At 36.2% G+C, this 19425-nt stretch overlaps 1 protein-coding gene across 10 annotated transcripts in view; it reads right to left on the bottom strand.

Moving 5' to 3' along the window:
- Positions 1-19425, bottom strand: part of MYO6 (myosin VI) — a 136390-nt gene that overhangs the window by 83387 nt on the left and 33578 nt on the right. For all 10 annotated transcript variants that reach the window (XM_019729586.2, XM_019729589.2, XM_019729590.2 and 7 more), the window contains exon 2: positions 1481-1623. In XM_019729586.2, coding sequence (XP_019585145.1) covers positions 1481-1597 — 117 coding nt within the window. In that variant the 5' untranslated portion in view covers positions 1598-1623. The remainder of the gene's footprint in view (positions 1-1480; positions 1624-19425) is intronic.

Below are 19425 nucleotides of genomic sequence, written 5' to 3'. Positions count from 1 at the left end.
TGTCAGTTTAATTCTCAGGCCCAGCCAGAGAATCAAATTGAGAGAGGAAAATGTTTTCTCCACTATAAGTTCAAATAAATAAAAATAACTGAGCTTATTTTTTTAATTCTTTCTTTTTTTTTTTTAACATGTACTGCATTGTAAGTACAAATAGGTACTTGTTAATAAGAGAAAAAACCAGAAACACTTTGTCTTTTCTTTCCTGAGGGTATCTTTAATTGGTCTCCTCTAACATGCCACATTATATATTATGCATTTAGGTTCTTGGGTTGTTTACAGTAACAGAATAGTTTTCTCTGTGAAAAGGCCTCATGAGATATCCACCTTGTTTTTCTAAGGTTCCCAGAAGGATGGTAGTCATATGGCATTAGTTAACCATGTATCTGTAGAATATAAATTATTCATGAATATTTGCAGAGTCCAAAGTAAACAGAAATGACATCAACAAATTTAATTTAGTCAGACGACCTATTTAACAGGAATATTTATTAAACTGAAAATTGTGAAGATCTCCCACAAAAAGAGACCTTACAGTCCCCATAAAGACTCACAGAGACTCCCGGTCATTTTACCCCTAAACTCCCATTTGTAGTATTGCTTGGTCTTTGTCTAAGCATAAAAGAAAAGAGATACTATGTGTACAAAATTAAAGTATGTTTTCATGTTTTAAAACCTATCATAAGACTTAAGTATCTTTACTTAATAGAAACAAATTTATTCCAATCCCATGTTAATAAATTTAAGTAAATAAAAAGCTTAAAAGAAGGAATTGTCTAGGAGCTAAAATAAAAAGCAAAATTTGATTAACATAATCCCATTCACTTTTTTTTAAAATAAATTTTACTGGGGAATATTGGGGAACAGTGTGTTTCTCCAGGGCCATCAGCTCCAAGTCACTGTCCTTCAATCTAGTTGTGGAGGGCGCAGCTCAGCTCCAAGTCCAGTCACTGGTGCAGCTCACCATCTCAAGAGAGAATTGAACCAACAACCTTGCTGAGAGCTCCCGCTCCGGAAGCTCAGAGGCAGCTCGTTGTCTTCAATCTAGTTGTGGAGGGTGCAGCTCACTGGCCCATGTGGGAATCGCACTGGCAACCCTGTTGTTCAGAGCTCGCGCTCTAACGAACTGAGCCATCCGGCCACCCGCCATTCGCTTTTCATACTTTAGTTTTGTAACATCACAAATATATCAGTAACTTTAGTAATATGTAAAAGGAATAAAAATGCTGTTTCCATTTTATCATAATGCTATTTTTTCTTTAAAACAATGATAATGAAAGAGTCACTAAATTTTTGTATAATTTTATCGTAGGGCAACATTTTTTCCCCCTAGGGTATGTACTTCTGATTTAATCAAATAACGCAGTAGAAAACTAAGATTCAATTACCAGAAATCTGCTTTTCCCTACGCTTCATCTGCTTCATTGAGAAGGGAGACACCGTAGAAAGAAATCGAATTTTGAAATATTTCTGAGATACTCACTTTGCCTTTTTGGTTCAAGGGTTCAATTGTTAGGCTGTCAGGGCCAATGTCCACAATGTTGCCCATCTGAAATCCATCTGTAGGGTGTGGCGCCCAAACGGGCTTTCCATCCTCCATTTTTGAAGTGAGTTATCCACTATCTCCTGTGTCAAAGGAATAAAGCAACATGAATAACTTGGAAATAAAAAACAAATAACATATCTTTTTTAAAAGTTAACATGAAAATTGCAATTCCTAAAACCCCTCCCACAGGTAATCCCCAGCCCCTCCCATCTTGTAGCACCCAGCCATGATGTATCCACCTTTACATAAGGACCAGGCAGAGTCTGCCCTACCCTCAGGTAACAATTGCTCTGCTACAGCACTCCTTCAGTTGTGACTGCAGGAAGCACTACACTTTGAGCAGTACAAAAAGAGAGCAATGGTCAATCTATTGTCCCAATGTGATTTCTAATAGCACTCCCTTTTACTACCTACAGTATTCTAGATTGCAAAAACAACTGTCCCAGGAATAGATGTTATTGTGTGGAGTTAGATTGGAGTTAAACAGTAAGTCATTTTAGACCTGAAGGGATAAAAGTGAAAGATGTGAGATTGCTTCCTCTGGAAACTTTCCCTGACAACCTGAGACTACAGAGATGCCTCATCCAAGTGTTCCTATACTGAGGTAGAACTTAAACACAGTGAAATGTACAAATCCCAAGCATTCACAAGATATCCTCATGTCACAAACAGCTAATTAATACTGAGGACATTTCCCTCACCACAGAAAGTTCCCTCATGCCTCCTGGTCAATCTCTATTCCCCACAGACATCTACTGTTTTGGTTTCTATCATTATAGATTAGTTTTGCCTTTTCCTGAACATCATATAAATGAAATCATATAGGATATATGATTTTTTTATCTAGCTTCTTTCATTCAACAAAATGTTTTTTATATTCAACCATGTTGTTGTGTACACTAGCCCACTGAATGACTATTCCACAATTGTTTATATGTTGCCCTGTTGACGGACATTTGGATTGTTTCCAGATTTTGCCTACTGTAAATTCTAACCTAATTTTTCAAGTGTTCCTAAAAAGCTTCTTTCATGCTTGGCATTCTCAGATCTAACATTTACCATTCTGTTTTTTTAGAGTATCCTGAAAGGTCCATGACATGTAAAATATTTAATTTTAATAAGCTTGGATTCTATGTGACTAATGTGTGATAGTGAATCAGCTAGTGAGTGATCCCAGAGGTTCTAGTTTTAACATCTCAATGAGATTTTATTTTTCGGTACTTATCTATACTTAAGAAGAGCTGATGCATGTGTCATAACTCTCCTCTTGTGTGGCATTCTCAAATCTGGGATTTCCCACGTCAATGATTGCAGACCTCGTCTCTCATGAAAGTCAAGGGTGTTTGGTATACAGTTCAATCAAAAAGCTGCTAACTACTGGCATATTTGTAGTATGATTTTTGGTTCATATCTTCCATGTCATGGCTATACAGTGGGACTTGCTTTCCCCATGCAGCAAATGCTATTAGGTGTAAGTATAATTCGGAGTTAAGAAATTAAATGTGGATTCTCTATAGATGTGAATCAGTAACACTGCTTCAAACTTACATTACAACAGCTACACCTACACACCTTCCCTGGATAGTCATACCTAATCCCATGGCCTTATATACCACGTGTAGGTAAATGATGCCCAAATTTATTTCTCCAACCCAGAACACTGCTGAGTTCCCAGATATTTACTTGCCTACTGGATACCTCCTTAGAGATACAACTAATAGATATAAGATGGTTATTACTATATTATTACTCTATTCCAGCCTGTTATTTTTTATATCAGTAAAGGCACCAACAACACTCAGTTCAAACCAAACCTGGAGTCATCCTCAATTCTTCCAGTTTCTTCTAAATCTGTATCACCCCCCCTCCCCATCCTGTTGGCTTTATCTCTAAAAAGTCTCTTAAATCCACCCACTTCTCTGTTTCTCCTCTGCCATCCTAGTCAAAACCAACATGGCCCTTTACCAGGACTTCTGTAATTAACTCAGCTGCCTGCTCCCATTCTTGCCAATTTGCACCGATCACCAGAAATCTTATTGAAAGGTAAATCTGATGTCATTCTGTTCCATAAGCACAGTCCTTTCAATGACCCCAAGGCCCAGCACAGAGCAGGCAAGTCAATATTCACTGGGTGAATGAATAAATTGTTCAGAGTTTGGGAAGAGTAAAAGGAGATGTAGACTAGAAAGAGTTAAAAAAAAAAAAAGAAAGAAAGAAAGGTCTTAAAACCCAGGCTTGAAACTAAGCTCTACCACTGTCTGACTAGCTCTTAAGCAAGTTACTTAATCTCTCTGATCATTATCATTATCCTTACCCATATGTGATAATATCACTTACCTTACAGAATTGCTATGAGGATTAAGTGACATAAAATTGAGATCACCATTCTAATGACACCCAATAGATGCTAGTCATACCTCTTCCTCTTATATTCCCTCCATATCCCTTGTTTGAAGCCACCAATAAATTTCAAGAAAATGGTCTTGTGATAGGTCTAAATACAAAGGGAAACTACAGAATAGTCATGAGTGATCATTTAGAAATAACTGAGCAACTGAAAAAAAAAAAAAAAAAATCACAGCAAGCAAAGCCCCCAAGTCCAGAAAAGAATGGCAAATTCCCTTGATCTATTTAAATTGCTTTCCCATTTGGAACCACTTGCTGCAGGCTTCCCAGATAACAGATTTAAAGGCACACACCTAATATTCTTCTTCTTTAAACCCTAAATTGCTTCAAACCCTAAGCAATCCCTTAAAAGTACATCAGTCCACTAGGATGGGGAGAACCAAAGAGGAAACAGTAACAACAACTTTTGGAAGTTGGAAAGCAAATGACTGAGAGGCAACTGACAGCAAATTCAAGAGAACTGAATCCCCAAGAATGAGGAAAGATGAAAAACAACCCAAATTATACCATTGAATCTCAAAAGACACAAGGACTATAGTACAAAGATACTTGTAGAACCAAGGGTGAAAAGAGGGCATATAAGGAAGACCAAGTAAAAGTTGTTTGAGAAAGAGATTTCCTAACACCAACCACACACACACTCCATGTTGCTGGGTAAATGACTTCCCGCTCCCACACTACCCCAAGAGAAGCCTAAAGGTTATTCTCTGGAGAAGAGAAAGGGTGTCTGGAATAAAAAAATCCCAGAAACAATTAAGTGTGTACATACAAAAACTAGCACATGCTGATACTCTCTCCTGAACCAAACTCAGTCAGGCTCCGCTGAGCCTCCTGGACTAGGCCGCAGCTAGGCCTTCCACGTCACTGGGTCGGCGTAGGCCAGTTATAGCAAGAATCCTGCTAAGCTAGTTTAGAGAAATTTCTCTACTCCTGATATCTGACCAAATTCCTTATCCCCTACCTTTGACCTGTGTTTAACAAGAGTTCCCTTAAGTCAGTTTAGCAAGAATCCCCTACCCTGGCTGCTTCCTTAATTATTTTACATCTACCAACCCACCTAACTCTGCTCCTTGGCTATAAATCCCCTGCTGTCTTTGCTATATTTGAATTTGAACCTAATCTCTCTCCCCTATTGTAATACTCCTTGTTACAGACTGAATACATGTGTTTGCTATACAGTGAATTGTAACCCCCCGAAATTCATATGTCACAGCTCTAACCCTAATGTGACTGCATTTGGAGATAGGGCTTGTACTAGGTAATTGTGGTTAAATGATGTCATAAAGGTGGGATCCTAATCCATTAGGATTGGTAGCCCTACAAAAAGAAGAGAGAACTCAGTCTGCCTCTCTCCCTTCCCTACATCCCCCTGCCCTCCCCACCACCTCCACACTGAGGAAAGGCCATGTGAACTTACAACAAGGTGGCAGCCAACTGAAAGCCAGAAAAAGAGTCCTCACCAGAACCCAATTATGCTGACACCCTGACCTCGGACTTCCAGCCCCCAGAACTGTGAGTAAACAAATTTCTGTTATTTAAACCACCCAGCCTATGGCATTTTGTTATACACTCCTATTGCGATAGTCCTGAATAAAGTCTTCCTTGTCGTTTTAACAAATGTCAGAATAATTTACTTTTAACGACCTACTATCAGAAATGAAATATTCCCTAGAAAATATAGAAATAAAGTTTCAATTTTTCAAAAAGCCAAGAAAAAAAAGAGAAATAGGGTGAAAAAGATAGAAGTAAACAAAAGATATGAAACGGAGACAAAAAGATTCAGCATCAAAATACCAGGAAAAGCAAACATCCTGCCACCCCTTAAAAAATAGAGGGGGAAAAAGCTTTGAAATATCCAAAGAAAATTCACCCAAACTAAGAAGCACGATTTTCTAGAAACTAGCCAAAATGTCCATTAAGTCCTCAACACAATCACTGGAAAAAACACACACACACACAAAAACACACCATGTCAAATTTAAGAACACCAGAAATAAAGATGCTACACATTTCCAGAGAAATAAGAGGAAAAAGGAGGAAAAAAACCATAGGTCATATGCAAAAGTTCATGAATCAAAATGCCTTCGGCAACACTGAAAGAAGTAACTCAACGCAATGCCTTTTAAATTCTGAAGGAAAATGATTTCCAACCTAGAACTCTGTACTTAGGCAAACTACCAACCCAAACAAGAGCAGTATGACCCAAGAGACAGCCACACTGAGTGCTGTCATCAAATATATCCACTATGCTTGGATCAGGTGAATCTGGCCTAGATTCTTATCTGAATTTGTCTTATTCTAACATTCATACTCACTAAGCATGTTTGCATATGAAGAGTACTTAAAAAGATATTATAAAGGGAATCTATAAAAGACAGTCTCAATTCCCAGTGCTACTGTACTTTAAACACATTAAAGGCTGACTACATATGCAATGCAGGAATACAAACTGAAAATAAACTAAGAATCATTGCAATCAGTTAAGCAAATTTAAAATTCTTGAGGGTGGCTGGTTAGCTGAGTTAGTTAGAGCGTGGTGCTAATAACACCAAGGGTGCCGGTTCGATCTCAACATGGGCCACAGTGAGCTGCGCCCTCCTTAAAGAAACACACACACACACACACACACACACACACACACACACGTTTCCCCGAAAATAAGACCTAGCCAGACAATCAGCTCTAGTGCATCTTTTGGAGCAAAAATTAATGTAAAACCTGGTCTTATTTTACTATAAGACCGGGTCTTAAATAATGTAAGACCAGGTCTCATAATTTTTGCTCCAAAAGACGCATTAGAGCTGATTGTCCATCTAGGTCTTATTTTCAGGGAAACGCGGTATAAGAAATTCCTTGTTATTCAGGAAAAGAAAGGGAATACTCTACAATACCCTATCATCAACTGAAAACTCTCATTTTTAGTATTTAATTGACAACTGATATTTTTAAAGTAAACACCCTAGTAATCTGTAGAAGTAATCTACAGAAGCACGAAGTAACCTATAGAAGGCAATCTGTAACCTTTCAGAGGAACTATGCTAACCTTCCATACATTCTTGTTGAAAGGTGAGAAGCATATCACCAAGAGGCTCTGGGGCGCAAACATTGTAGGCTAGAGTGACAAATACCTACACATCCATATTATTCTTTTCTTTTTTCATTATTAATTTCAGATGTACAAAACAATGTAATGATTTATACCCCTAACAAAGTGATAAACTCCCAAGTCTACTACCCACTGACACCACTGAGCTATTACAATACCATTGACTATATACTGTACTTCACATCCCAAGACTATATATACATGATATATACATATTTTTTTTAATTACAGTTCACATTCAATACTATTTTATATTAGTTTCAGGTGTACAGCGCAGTCCGTGGCCAGGCGTCCATACACCTTATGAGTGCTCCCTCCCCCATCAAATATAGCACCTATCTGACACCATACAGTTTTACAACATTTTTGACTCTATTCCCCACACTGCACTTCACATGCCCATGACTCTTTTGTAACTACCAATTTGTGCTTCCTAATCCCTTTACCTTTCTCCCACCTTTCTCCCCCATCCCTTGAACCCCCCTCCCATCTAGTAACCATCAGTTTTTTTCTATCTACCCTTATTTTGTTATTTTCGGGGAAACAGTATGAGTCTAATTCTGATTTGTTTGTTCATTTATTCTGTTCTTTAGATTCCACATATAAGTAAGATCATATAGTATTTGTCTTTGTCAGTCTGACTTATTTCACTTAGCATAATACCCTATAGGTCTATCCATGTTGTCACACATGGCAAGATTTTTCCCCACAACCGCAGTGATGATCCCAATAATGGCCACATGCCATGAGTGGAACAGCTAGATCCTTATCACAAAATATGAGCCATCACCCGCTATGTCACCATTACCTTAAAAAATTATCCTTTAAAAATGATAGCTGTAATAATTATATAATGTCTTCATTTATTATCTAGGATATTAGAAACTGAACACTAGCTAGCTACAAGTAATTTAGAGTTGGGCTGAAAGAACAGAAATAAGATATCAAAAAGGAAGAAAAAGAGCATTAAACAGGGTAAGAAGAACCCTGAATAAGGTACAAATAACGCTTAGTTCCACAGTCATTCATTCTGTTAACTTACTTATTTAGCCACCTATTATGTACCCCATATTGCTGGGTGCTGGGATATAATGGTGGGCAAAAAGAGACATGGATCTGGCCTCATGGATCTTTAAAACAGGAAAACAATCACTTGGAATTGAGCACTAAACAAAATTGGCAAAAATCCCTGCCCTCCAGGATCTTAAATTCTCATTGGGGGTAAGACGGGGGCACGGATGTATCAAATTTGCCTTCTAAAAAGACTACTCTTTCATCTGGCCAGCAAGGCCCGTGGCCTTGCTGATCAAAAGAATGTTATGTGCACCTTTGGCACATACGCTTCAAACTGGCAACTTCTCTCATCTGTATCAGTGTGTCCTAAAGGCTATTAGCTTCCCTGGTGTCCAGACACTGAGAAAACTGGGCACCAGATAACAGTTGGCTGTGGCTGGCAAGTTTTGTGTGTACCTAGCACAATCTTTCATTGAGCACTTCAGTTTCATAAGAACTTATTTACACACCAGAATTCTCAAAAACATTTCAGCAAGGTTCCCTTTAGTCACTAGATTACCTTTGAAAAGGCCTTCCTAGAAAACATTTCCAAGTTAATCTTGTTCAGCTAGTTGTAGAGTATGAGAATTACTGAATTGTTATAATAGTGTATTATGCATCATTTAACACTAGTATTGAACTTTATTGTGAATATCTTGGTTTCATCAACAGTAAATATGCATTAACAATAGGGAGAAAATACCTACCACTAATTCCAAACTCATGACAAAGAAATAAAATAAGAAAACATCTCAAGATAACAAGATCTAAAAACTGACTACTTCAATTTAATTAGTAAGTCATTTTGATATTCATTCATTTATTTTTCATTGAATAGTTACTGAGCACCTAATATGTGCCAGTCACTGTTTCAGGCTTAGATATTAATGAGAAAATACAGAACTCTAATGTTTTGCAGTCTAAGACATCTTAGAAAAGAAAAAAGTCTAATCCAGCTATGATTTTAATAGTAGGTCCACTTGATCATAGCTACAGTCCTAATGACTGACCATTTTTTTTTTTTATTGTACTTTCAAATATAACCTTAGAAAGCCCAATGTGCCAATGGGCATTTAAAACTAGGCCCATTACCACTTGATTCTTAGAAACAGCCTCAGAACACCAAAGCTAACTTCAATTTAACTGGTATAGCTAAGATTAACTTGCTAACAAAAAAGAGGGTAAAAAAATTAAAACAAATATTTTATTAATAAGATTATATAGTTATTAAATATTAAAATATTATGTATAAGATGATTTGAAAAGTGACTATCAGGCAAATTACTCCAAATATATAAAACCTGAATTGTGAGAACTGGTTATATGATTTTGTTACAGATTTTCAGACAAGAATAATAAACTATATTTCTGATACAATAAACTGCTACATAAAATTTTACCACAAAACAGATTTGAATTTAGACATATTTCAAGTAATATATGTGGACAATCTATAATAAAACAATATGGCCAAAATGTAGACCATTCTAGAGAAAGCCATTCTTCAGAGACCAAACATCTCAGTTTACTTCAGAAGCTCAAAATTTATTTTATAGATGTTAAAATACTAGAATAGCATGATATTATCCCATGTGATTTAAATTTTCCATACACTGTAACTAATCTTATTTATTGTCCAATGATTATATTAGTGCTAGATTGAAAAGTTACTTTTTAAGATTGTTGGTCTTTCAAAAAAGTTTGTAAGAGGCTACAGACTTTAATTCATTTTCTCCATCAATGGACAATGTTGTTCCCCTAATAAATGGTTAATGAAAAGAACAAGCAAATTTTAAGAAACCAAGTTGGTCTTCAAACCAAAAGGTCTTCTCTAGAAGGATCCTGCCTGTGTAAAATAGCCTCACTCTGCTCAAGTTGAAACACTCTGTAGCTTAAATTGCAGGTCTTAGGTCAATGTTACTCAGATTTTTCAGGGTTGAGCAAAACCACCATCTAGATGGAACGTTATACTAATCAAGGTGATAAGAAGTCTGAAAAATCCTTAACCTTTTAAACATGTCTATGACATCTCTGGCATTTTAACTATCCTAAAATGTTCCAAAATAGAAGTTGAAGATTGTCACCTACAATCAGCAGGATCATTTTAAGAGGTGACCGCAAAGTTCAACCCAATTCAGGCCACATAGTTCTCTTGAGATAAGAACTCATTAAATAGAAAAAAAAAAAAATCTCAAATGCTGTGATCAGGAAGAATAAACTCTGAGAGACATACAAATTAAAAAGGAAGGGTAGAAGGTATTGTTCTATTGTAATCTCTATCATTCTTTCATAAATGAGCCAACAAAATCTAGGATATTCAATAAACTCATGTAATTCATAATACTAAATGTTGTTGTTTTTTTAAACTCTAATAACTTGGGTTGTGTGTTCACACATACATCACACAAAAAGAACTGAAGACAACAGAATTTTTTTCTCACAGCTGGTATGAAGTTCAGTTCAGCTAGTCAAATACATCCAAAAGGCAGACTGGGCAGGCATCAAAGCCTCACTAAAAGGAATACGTGGGTCAGCCTCAGTATAACAGGTCGTCCACTGTAGTCACAGCCATTATTCACAGCCAGTCAGCCTGAAGGTCAATCCCTCCCACTGACATGCCAACAGCAATCAAGGCTCAACTACAACAACAGGGCACACACAACCTATACAAGGAAAATGCCTGGACCACCAGCTCATGTGATCAGGGAGACTGTGCCACTTGACCCCACAGGACACCTACTACATAAGGGCACTCTGCCAAAATCGGGAGATGTAGCAGATTTACCTAATTCATAGAAACAAACACAAGGAGTCGGCAAAAATGAGGAAACAAACATGTCCTAAATGAAAGAACAGTACAAAACTCCATAAAAAAAATTAAATGAAATGGAGACAAGCAATCTACCAGGTGCAGAGTTCACAACATTGATTATAAGGATGCTCAATGAACTTCGAGGGAGAGTAGATTAACTCAGTAAGAAATTTCACAAGCACATAGGAAATATAAAAATGAAGATGGGAAACATAAAAATGGAGATAGAAAACATACAAAAAAAGTGAGAAATGAAGAATACAATAATTGAAATGAAGAATGCATTATAGAGAATAAGCAGTAGATTAGATGAAGCAGAGGCTCAGAATCAGCAATTTGGAAGACAAGGTAGCATAAAACACTCAATCAGAATAGCAAAAAGAAAAAGAAAAAAAAAAAGAAATGAAGATAGCTTAAGGGGCCTCAGGACAGCATCAAGTGTACCAACATTTGCATCATAGGGGTACCAGAAAGAGAACAGAGACAGCAAGGGTTTGAAAACCTATTTGAAGAAATAATGATGAAAAACTTCCCTAACCTGGCGAAGGGAATAGACATACAAGTCCAGAAAGTACAGTGTCCCAAATAAAATGAACCGAAAGCGGCCCACGCCAAGACACATCATAACTAAAATGCCAAAAATTAACGACAAAGAAATAATCTTAAAAGCAGCAAGAGAAAAGCAGTTAGTTACCTACAAGGGAGCTCCCACAAGACTGTCAGCTGATTTCTCAACAGAAACTTCGCAAGCCAGAGGGATTGGCACAAAACATTCAAAGTGATAAAAAGCAAGGATCTACAACCAAGGTAACTCTACCCAGTAAGGCTATCACTTAGAATCGAAGGAGAGATAAAGAGCTTTCCAGACAAGAAAAAAGGAGTTCATCACCACCAAACCAGTATTATAAGAAACATTAAAGGTGTGTGGGGGAGTAGGACAGATAAAAAATATGTATAATAAAATGGCAATAATTATATACGTATCAATAATTACTTTAAATGTAAACAGATTAAACACTCCAATCAAAAGACATAACGTGGCTAAATAGATAAGAAAGTAAGACCCATACATATTATACCTACAAGAGACGCACTGCAGATTGAAAGATACCCACAGACTGAAAGTAAAGGGATGAAAAAAGATATTTCATTAAAATGGAAACAAAATATTAAAAAGCTGGGGTAGCAATACTTAGACAAAAACAGACTTTAAAACAAAGGCTATAACAAGAGACAAAGAAGGACATTTCATAATGATACAGGGATTAATCCAACAAGAGGATATAAGATTTGTAAACATTTATACACCCAACATAAAATCTCCTAAATAAAGGAAATATTGACAAACATAAAGGGAGAGATCAATAGTAATACAGTAATAGTAGAGGACTTTCACAACCCATTGGTATCAATGGATAGGACATCTAGACAGAAAATCATCAAGGAAACAGTGGCTTTACATGACACGTTAGACCAGATGGATCTAGTTGATATTCGTAGCACATTTCACCCCAAAGCTGCAGAATATACATTCTTTTCAAGTGCACATGGAACATTTTCCAGGACAGACCACATGTTAGGCCACAGAACAAGTCTCAACAAATTTAAGAAGCCTGAAGTCATATCAAGCATCTTCTCCAATCACAATGGTATGAAATTAGAAATCAATTACGAGAAGAAAACTGAAAAAACACACAAACACATGGAGGCTAAATAACATGCTACTAAACAACAAATGGATCAACAATGAGATTAACATCACTACTGAAGAGACCAACAGCCATCTCAAACTAATCATATCCTAAAATCAAGACCTCCCGTCTCCCCTTTCAAATCTATTCTTCTCATAGTCTCCTTCTCATTAAATGACAATTTCATCTTTACTCCTGCACATGCCAGTAACTTTGAAATCATCTCAATTGTCCTTTTGCTCTCACAATCTACATCAAATACTTCAGTAAATCCTGTTGACTAGCTTCAAATTATATCCAGAATCCGACCAGATCTCACCAAAGCAACCAATTCCACCTTGATCATAGTCAACATCATCTCTCACCAAGATCACTATAGTAGTTTCTGACTAGTTTTCCTGCTTCCTCTCTTGCCTACACAGAGTCAGTTCTCAGTTTGATCCTTTTATAACCTGTGTCATATCATCTCTCTGCTCAACACTCTCCATATGCTTCCCATCTCATTCACACAAGTCTAACTCTTACGGTGGCCCACAAGACCCTTCATAAATTATCCCCCATCCATCCACCCAAAACCAGCACATCCTAACACCCTTCCCCACTTTGTTTTTCCTATAGGACTTCACATTTGACATACCTATATATTTTACTTATTTAGAATATAGGCATCTTCAATCCAGGGACTTTGTTCACTGCTATGAATCTAGAAGCCCAGAACAGAGGTTGGCACGATATAGGTATTTATTAAATTGACCAATTAATTTTATAGTCCTGACAACTATAAAATAGTGTTACTGCAGTGAGATAAGAAACCGAAAGCAGAGAAACCTGACACTTTAGTTAGCCTACGCGAGTTCCATCACAGCAAATATAAACCTTCTATCAGACTTTTAAAAATACTGACAATAGACTAAGGAGAACTACGTGTACAAGAAGGCCCTTGAGGGACCTTTTCAGCAGCATCCAGGTCCTGGTTCCTCTTGATTTTGTAAGGGAACATACCTCATGATATGTGCTTCTGAAAAGTAGTGTTGATCTGTTCATATTCGTTCAGTCTCATACCAATTCTGAGTTTTCTTTGCTTAAAGCTGATGTCACATGTCTCATGTGACTCAATATAAAGCAAACACGAATCCAAGAAAAAGAAGGTAAATGTTCACTGCTAGCTGGTATTCCCACTTTGAAGTGGGGATATGAAGCATCGTTTGACACAGTTGAGCTCATTATTTACTGAGATGGGGCTATAATAAAACGTTCTTAATAACTATAAAGGCTTTCAGGAAGCAGTTTCAACAGGGCATACATACATTGTTAACTTTTAATTAAGAGTCATAGAGTAAATATTACACTTGACTCCTCCAAACACTTGAGTTTAAAAAAAAAAACAAAGCAAGTACAATAGAATCAACAAATCTTCTTCACAAAATTAGTCCTCAACCAAGTGTCCCAGTATGAATGAGTGGAAGCCTTAGAGTCAATCATATATTGTTATTGTTTAATAACATTTTCCAACCCCTGTTGGTAACAGTTAATTTCACAAGCTTTGGAAAGACAAACTGGAAAACATTTATGGACTTCAGGAATACTTTTTCTTTCTCAACTACCAACCACCAGTAGGACAGGGAAACATTAGAACACTAAAATTTTAAGTTTCTAACAAATCCATTCTGAAATAACTCCTATAGAAAATACTAATGATTCACTTAATTTCATTTGGCTTTTTTTTTTTTTTTTTTTTAGTTGGGTGCAGCTCACAGAGGCCCATGCTGGGATCAAACCGGCAACCTTGGTGTTCTTAGCACCACACCCACTTTTTCTCACTTTTATTACTGGAAGAACTATACCTGCAAAATGTGAATTCTTCAGTACATAATGTCACACACTTATGGGGGGAATGTTTGGGGAGAGTAGAGTCTCAAGGGGGCTGTGAATCATGAAGCAGCATTATTACAAAAGCAGCATTCTACAAATATTCACCGAATTCCTATTATGTCAGACAAACCACCAAAAAAAAAAAAAAAAAAAGTATTTCTCCTCCTCAACAAAAAACAAAGGCACATTTTTTCCTTAAAAAAAAAAAAAGGCACATACAGAAATAGATCTTAAAACTCCAAAAATTACAGTTATCTCCCATTGCCATTAAAAGAATTCAAGCTAATTATTTTGGGAGTGGGGGTAGAATAACTAAAGTGAGTACCCTAACACAGGTGGGGGGGCACTGTTCCTAAGCACACTAAAGTGGGTAAAGTTAGTCTGTACCACCTTTTGTTTCATCTTTGCCCCATCTGAGAACAATAACTTAGCCACACACACACACACACCCTCCAAAAAAGGGCAAAAATCAACACGTAAGGGCGATCTTAATTCCTTAAGATGAAGATTCAAACCCCCAGCTATACAAACCTCACTTGTTAGTAAGTAAATTATGTGGGCAGAGGAAAACAAAGCAAATTTGTTTTTGCTTTATAAATAATCTACATTTGCTTGACTTATTAACTCCCTAGGGCTAATAGTTTCTTTAAATATTAATTTGAACATTTCAAACATTGATGATATTCACTATGTTCACATTGCTTTTTCTGGGTTTATCCTCCTTGTCCTTCTCTCACCTACAAACATCTGTGTTCTTCCCTGGCCAAGGAGTTTCATCCAGATAAATAACAGACCAAAGTAAAACACTCTTATATGGGAGCATTAAGACAGGATCACTGACCGCCTAACTGAAGTCAACCAGGAGAACTGATACTTTAGAGATACAGAGAGCAATTTAGGCAGGATCTTGAAGTTCCAAGGATTTCAACAAAAAGAGAATTAGGGAGGAGTATTCTAGACAAATGGAATGGCAAAAGCAGAAATTCAAAAATGTGAAACCAACTGAAGGAGGAGGACGAAAAAAAACAGAAGCTCGGTGGAATGGGAAGCTGGAAAGGCAGATCCATACCAAAGTACAAAGGCCTTAGCTCTAATTCTTTATTCTACAGGCAATGGAGAGCCATCTGATTAGATACTCATGTTAGAAAATCACTGTTCTGACAGAAGTGATTGTATGTAAGAACACAAGTGATGAGAGGGAAAAAAAAAAACACGTCAAAATTAGGGCAGTATCAGAGAATGACAGAATGGGATAAACACCAGATAGCAGCAAAAAAATTGTGAATGCATGGATGAACAAACAAATAAACTGAATAGGTTTAATACCTCACTGGGTGTTTCAAACATAATTAAAATAAAAATACTGTATGAAAAATGTAATCCCTTACGTGTAAATATTATTAATTCACCATTAATTTTATGAGACTGTCTCATAAGTCCACTAAATAGCAAATTCAGTATGACAATCATATTTTAAGGTTATTAGTAACTGGATTTTTCTGATTGTTACAATCTATTGGACTGTAACTATCCCTCAAATCAGATACGTATATTCATTGCTTGCCATCCAACATAGCATTTCACACAAATGTGTTGGATAAACAAAATTAAGGAAACAGAGTACCATAGTAAATTCTCAAGACATGATTAAAAAAATAATTTTACCAAATAGTTGGCAAAGGATAGGTGAGTCAAAATTTTTTAAAGTAGATTTCAGCAAAAAGTGGATTTATAAGTAACCATATAAATCACTATTATGGGGATTTCTCTGAGTGGAAAAGTCAGCTTGGACTTGATTTTTCACAGCAAGACTTCAGACAAACACAATTTATGTGCTACTATTATTCCTTATTTAAAAAAAGTGTTTCATAAAACCATAATGGTTTTGTCAAGGCATTTAAAAAGTTAACCAAATAGCTAACTTTTCACAAATAAAAATAATCACTGTAAAGTGTAAAATAGTGATTATATGATTCAAAGCTTCATACATCTTCCCAGCTCATAAAGCATGACATCGCAAAGGAATGCTATTTATAGGATTAAAGGGCTTCAGTTTTCCTAAACAGAATTGCAAGTAAGCAAACTGTTTTGATTTGTTTTTTAAGTAGATCTTACAATGAAAACCTTCTCCTCTACTGCACTTTGGGCATTTTGCCTTTATTCCTAACCACCAATGTAGCTATGAATGGTTTCTTTTAAAGCTGCTGCTTTCAACCTACATCAAAATCCAATCTTGAGTTTTTACAGCACCAACTTTATTTATAAAGTCCCTAGTTAAGGTCAATTGAATCCAAAATCCGAGAGAAGTTCAAGCACTCAGTTACTATTTTTATACATACATCTTTTGGACTTAATTACACAGTGATTATTCAACAATTAAAATTCAACTCAGCTACAATTCAGTCTCAGTTCCCAAGAATTACCATCCTAGAATAGAACCCATTAGAACTATTGAACACTCTTCCTGAAGGAAGAATTTCTTCACATTCATGGTTTGAGCCTGCTTTACTTCCTTCAGTTTAGTTGTTCGTTAAAGTAGTATGAGGTACAATTTTCTAACAATTTGCATCCAATTCTGATAGTGTTTTATAAAGATATACTTTATATTAAATATTTCATTAAAGTGATATAAGAACAAGGTTTGTTAGGCCAAATATACTACTAAAAAGGTTTATATAAGCAACAGTGGGGGTTGGGAGGTGCCTCTCCCCTCTTCCTGACCCAGCCCCATGCTTTGCATGGTTGCTCTCTAGGCCTGCTGGCCAGCTGTCATTCTGGCACTTCCTTTCACTGCTCTCTCCTGGATGTATACTGGAGTCCTTTCATGTCCCAAAGTGTCTTTATTCTACCTTCGTTAATTCTAGGTTGAAAGTCATTTTTCTTAAGGATTTTAAAGGTATGACAAGTATTTTAGTGTCCAGAACTACCCGGCTTTCAGATTCTGATCATTTTATATACTCCGTCTTTGTTTCTCGCCTCTAAGCTACACGCATAAAGGATCTTACCTTAATGGGTGCTCCTAACTTCACGATAAAATGGCTAACTGTGCTACTATGCTTGCATTCATTGTGCTACACACACTACGAGTACATTCAGTCTGGAGGCACAAGTCATACACAGCTGAGGAATGTTCTCATATTATTTCTATTATTTCTTTTAAAATGACTTCCCTGTTCTTTGTTCTCTCTTTCTAAGAGTTCTATAATTTCGGGTCTCTGGCAAGACAGTTAAGGAACTGGAGTTCTAACCTCCTCACATACAGCCTTTCAACCAACCCCACTGTCTTTAGCCCTGAGTCTTCACCCCCACCTTCCTGTAGTACTGAAATCTCCAAAACCTAAGCCTCTGATCTCCTCTGGTCGGTTTTCCCCTCTGCAAGAACTTAAATATACATTCCTCCGCTTAACCAGTCAGATGATACTCCTCTCTTCAAATCTGCTGAAATCCTTTACCCACTATTACCTTCTTCTAATCTCTATCCCCTTGTAAATTTATACCTTTTTTAAAAAATTCCTGCACTATCATTTTAATAAAGTGTCAGAAGAGGAAGAAAAGACAAATGTATGCAAACAGGAAACGCATATTTAACAAGGAAAAACATTTTTATAGAATAATTCACTGTTATTTTCATCATTGCATTGGGAATGTTTAATGAAGCTTATTAATCTGAAAATTTCATATATGAAATTTTAATCATTGCTCTTTAATAAGCCTCAATACTTTATTTACACAGTTATTCCTTATTTAAGAGTTTTTTAACTTAATATTTAGAAGTTTGCCATAAAATGCATTTCAGGTTAAGTGAATTATGTTCTCTGATTTGTATTCTCACTAACTTTTAATATAAAATTGGAAATGGTTCCCTCAGAGGAAAAAGGTTTAACCCTAGGGTAGAATAAAATCATTTACGATCTTTTAAATTTTAAAAGCATCATGAAAATAAAATAAGTTTTCATAGAAATGTTAACAGAAATACTCAAATGTATACAATAGATGAGAAAACACAATAAGAGAAAAATATAAGTACCCAAAGCTAGCAGAACCCTTACTACTGCTCAGCATTCTTCACTTATTTTATCCACCACATGGCCACAATCCCACAAAAGGCCTCCAACATCAGTGTTTTTACTTTATTTCAATACTGACAAACACTACATTCTAAATGAAGAGTCTACAGCTGAATAAAAACAGATGTAGAAATATCCAAGAAACTTCATAGAAGCTCTACCACTTTGATAAGCTTGAGAGAAAACACCTGTTATTTTTTGGAATAATGACAAAAATACCTTTTGGGGATCCTACTTTCTGTGGCACAAATTCTCCTCTTTAAACTTTGCAGAAAATAATTATACAGTCCAATTTGTCTTCAAATAATCTAATATTTTGTTTACAAATACTGATAATCCATATTATTTATCATCCAGGGTACCGCATTTAACATCTAAAAAGCAAAATCACTTAAAACATGCTAGATTGGATCAAGCCATGAAATAAATCCACCTTAACCCCAAACTTAGAGCCAAATAACAACAACAGGTATACAAACTCTTCAAAAGAATATCAGAATTTGGCTATTTTTACAATCTGAACAATCAATGAACCATGCTGTTGTATTCATTTCCAAATACAAAAACAAAGGTCAGGAATAGTTAAGTGACTCATCCACAGACACATAACACAGAGCACTAAGACAAGGCTCTCCTTTGTCATCTATTTGCTTTCAATTAAACTGTGCCAACACTTCTACATTCTTTTAAAAATCTGTTTCTATCAGAGCTCCCTGGTAGAAATATTATGCTAGAAGAAAATTCTGCATTTTAATATGTATTACATAACATCCCATTTTTGTTCCCCAAAAAAGGATTCAAGTATGCACTACAATATATACTGCTGAAAGCCATTTAGACATAATTAGCAGTTAGTGGGGCTCAAAAGAAATCTT

This window comes from Rhinolophus sinicus, linkage group LG05 (assembly GCF_036562045.2).
Source record: "Rhinolophus sinicus isolate RSC01 linkage group LG05, ASM3656204v1, whole genome shotgun sequence".
Lineage (NCBI taxonomy): Eukaryota > Metazoa > Chordata > Mammalia > Chiroptera > Rhinolophidae > Rhinolophus > Rhinolophus sinicus.
Note: the sequence above shows the minus strand (reverse complement) of the source record. Positions and strands in the feature narration are given on the sequence as shown.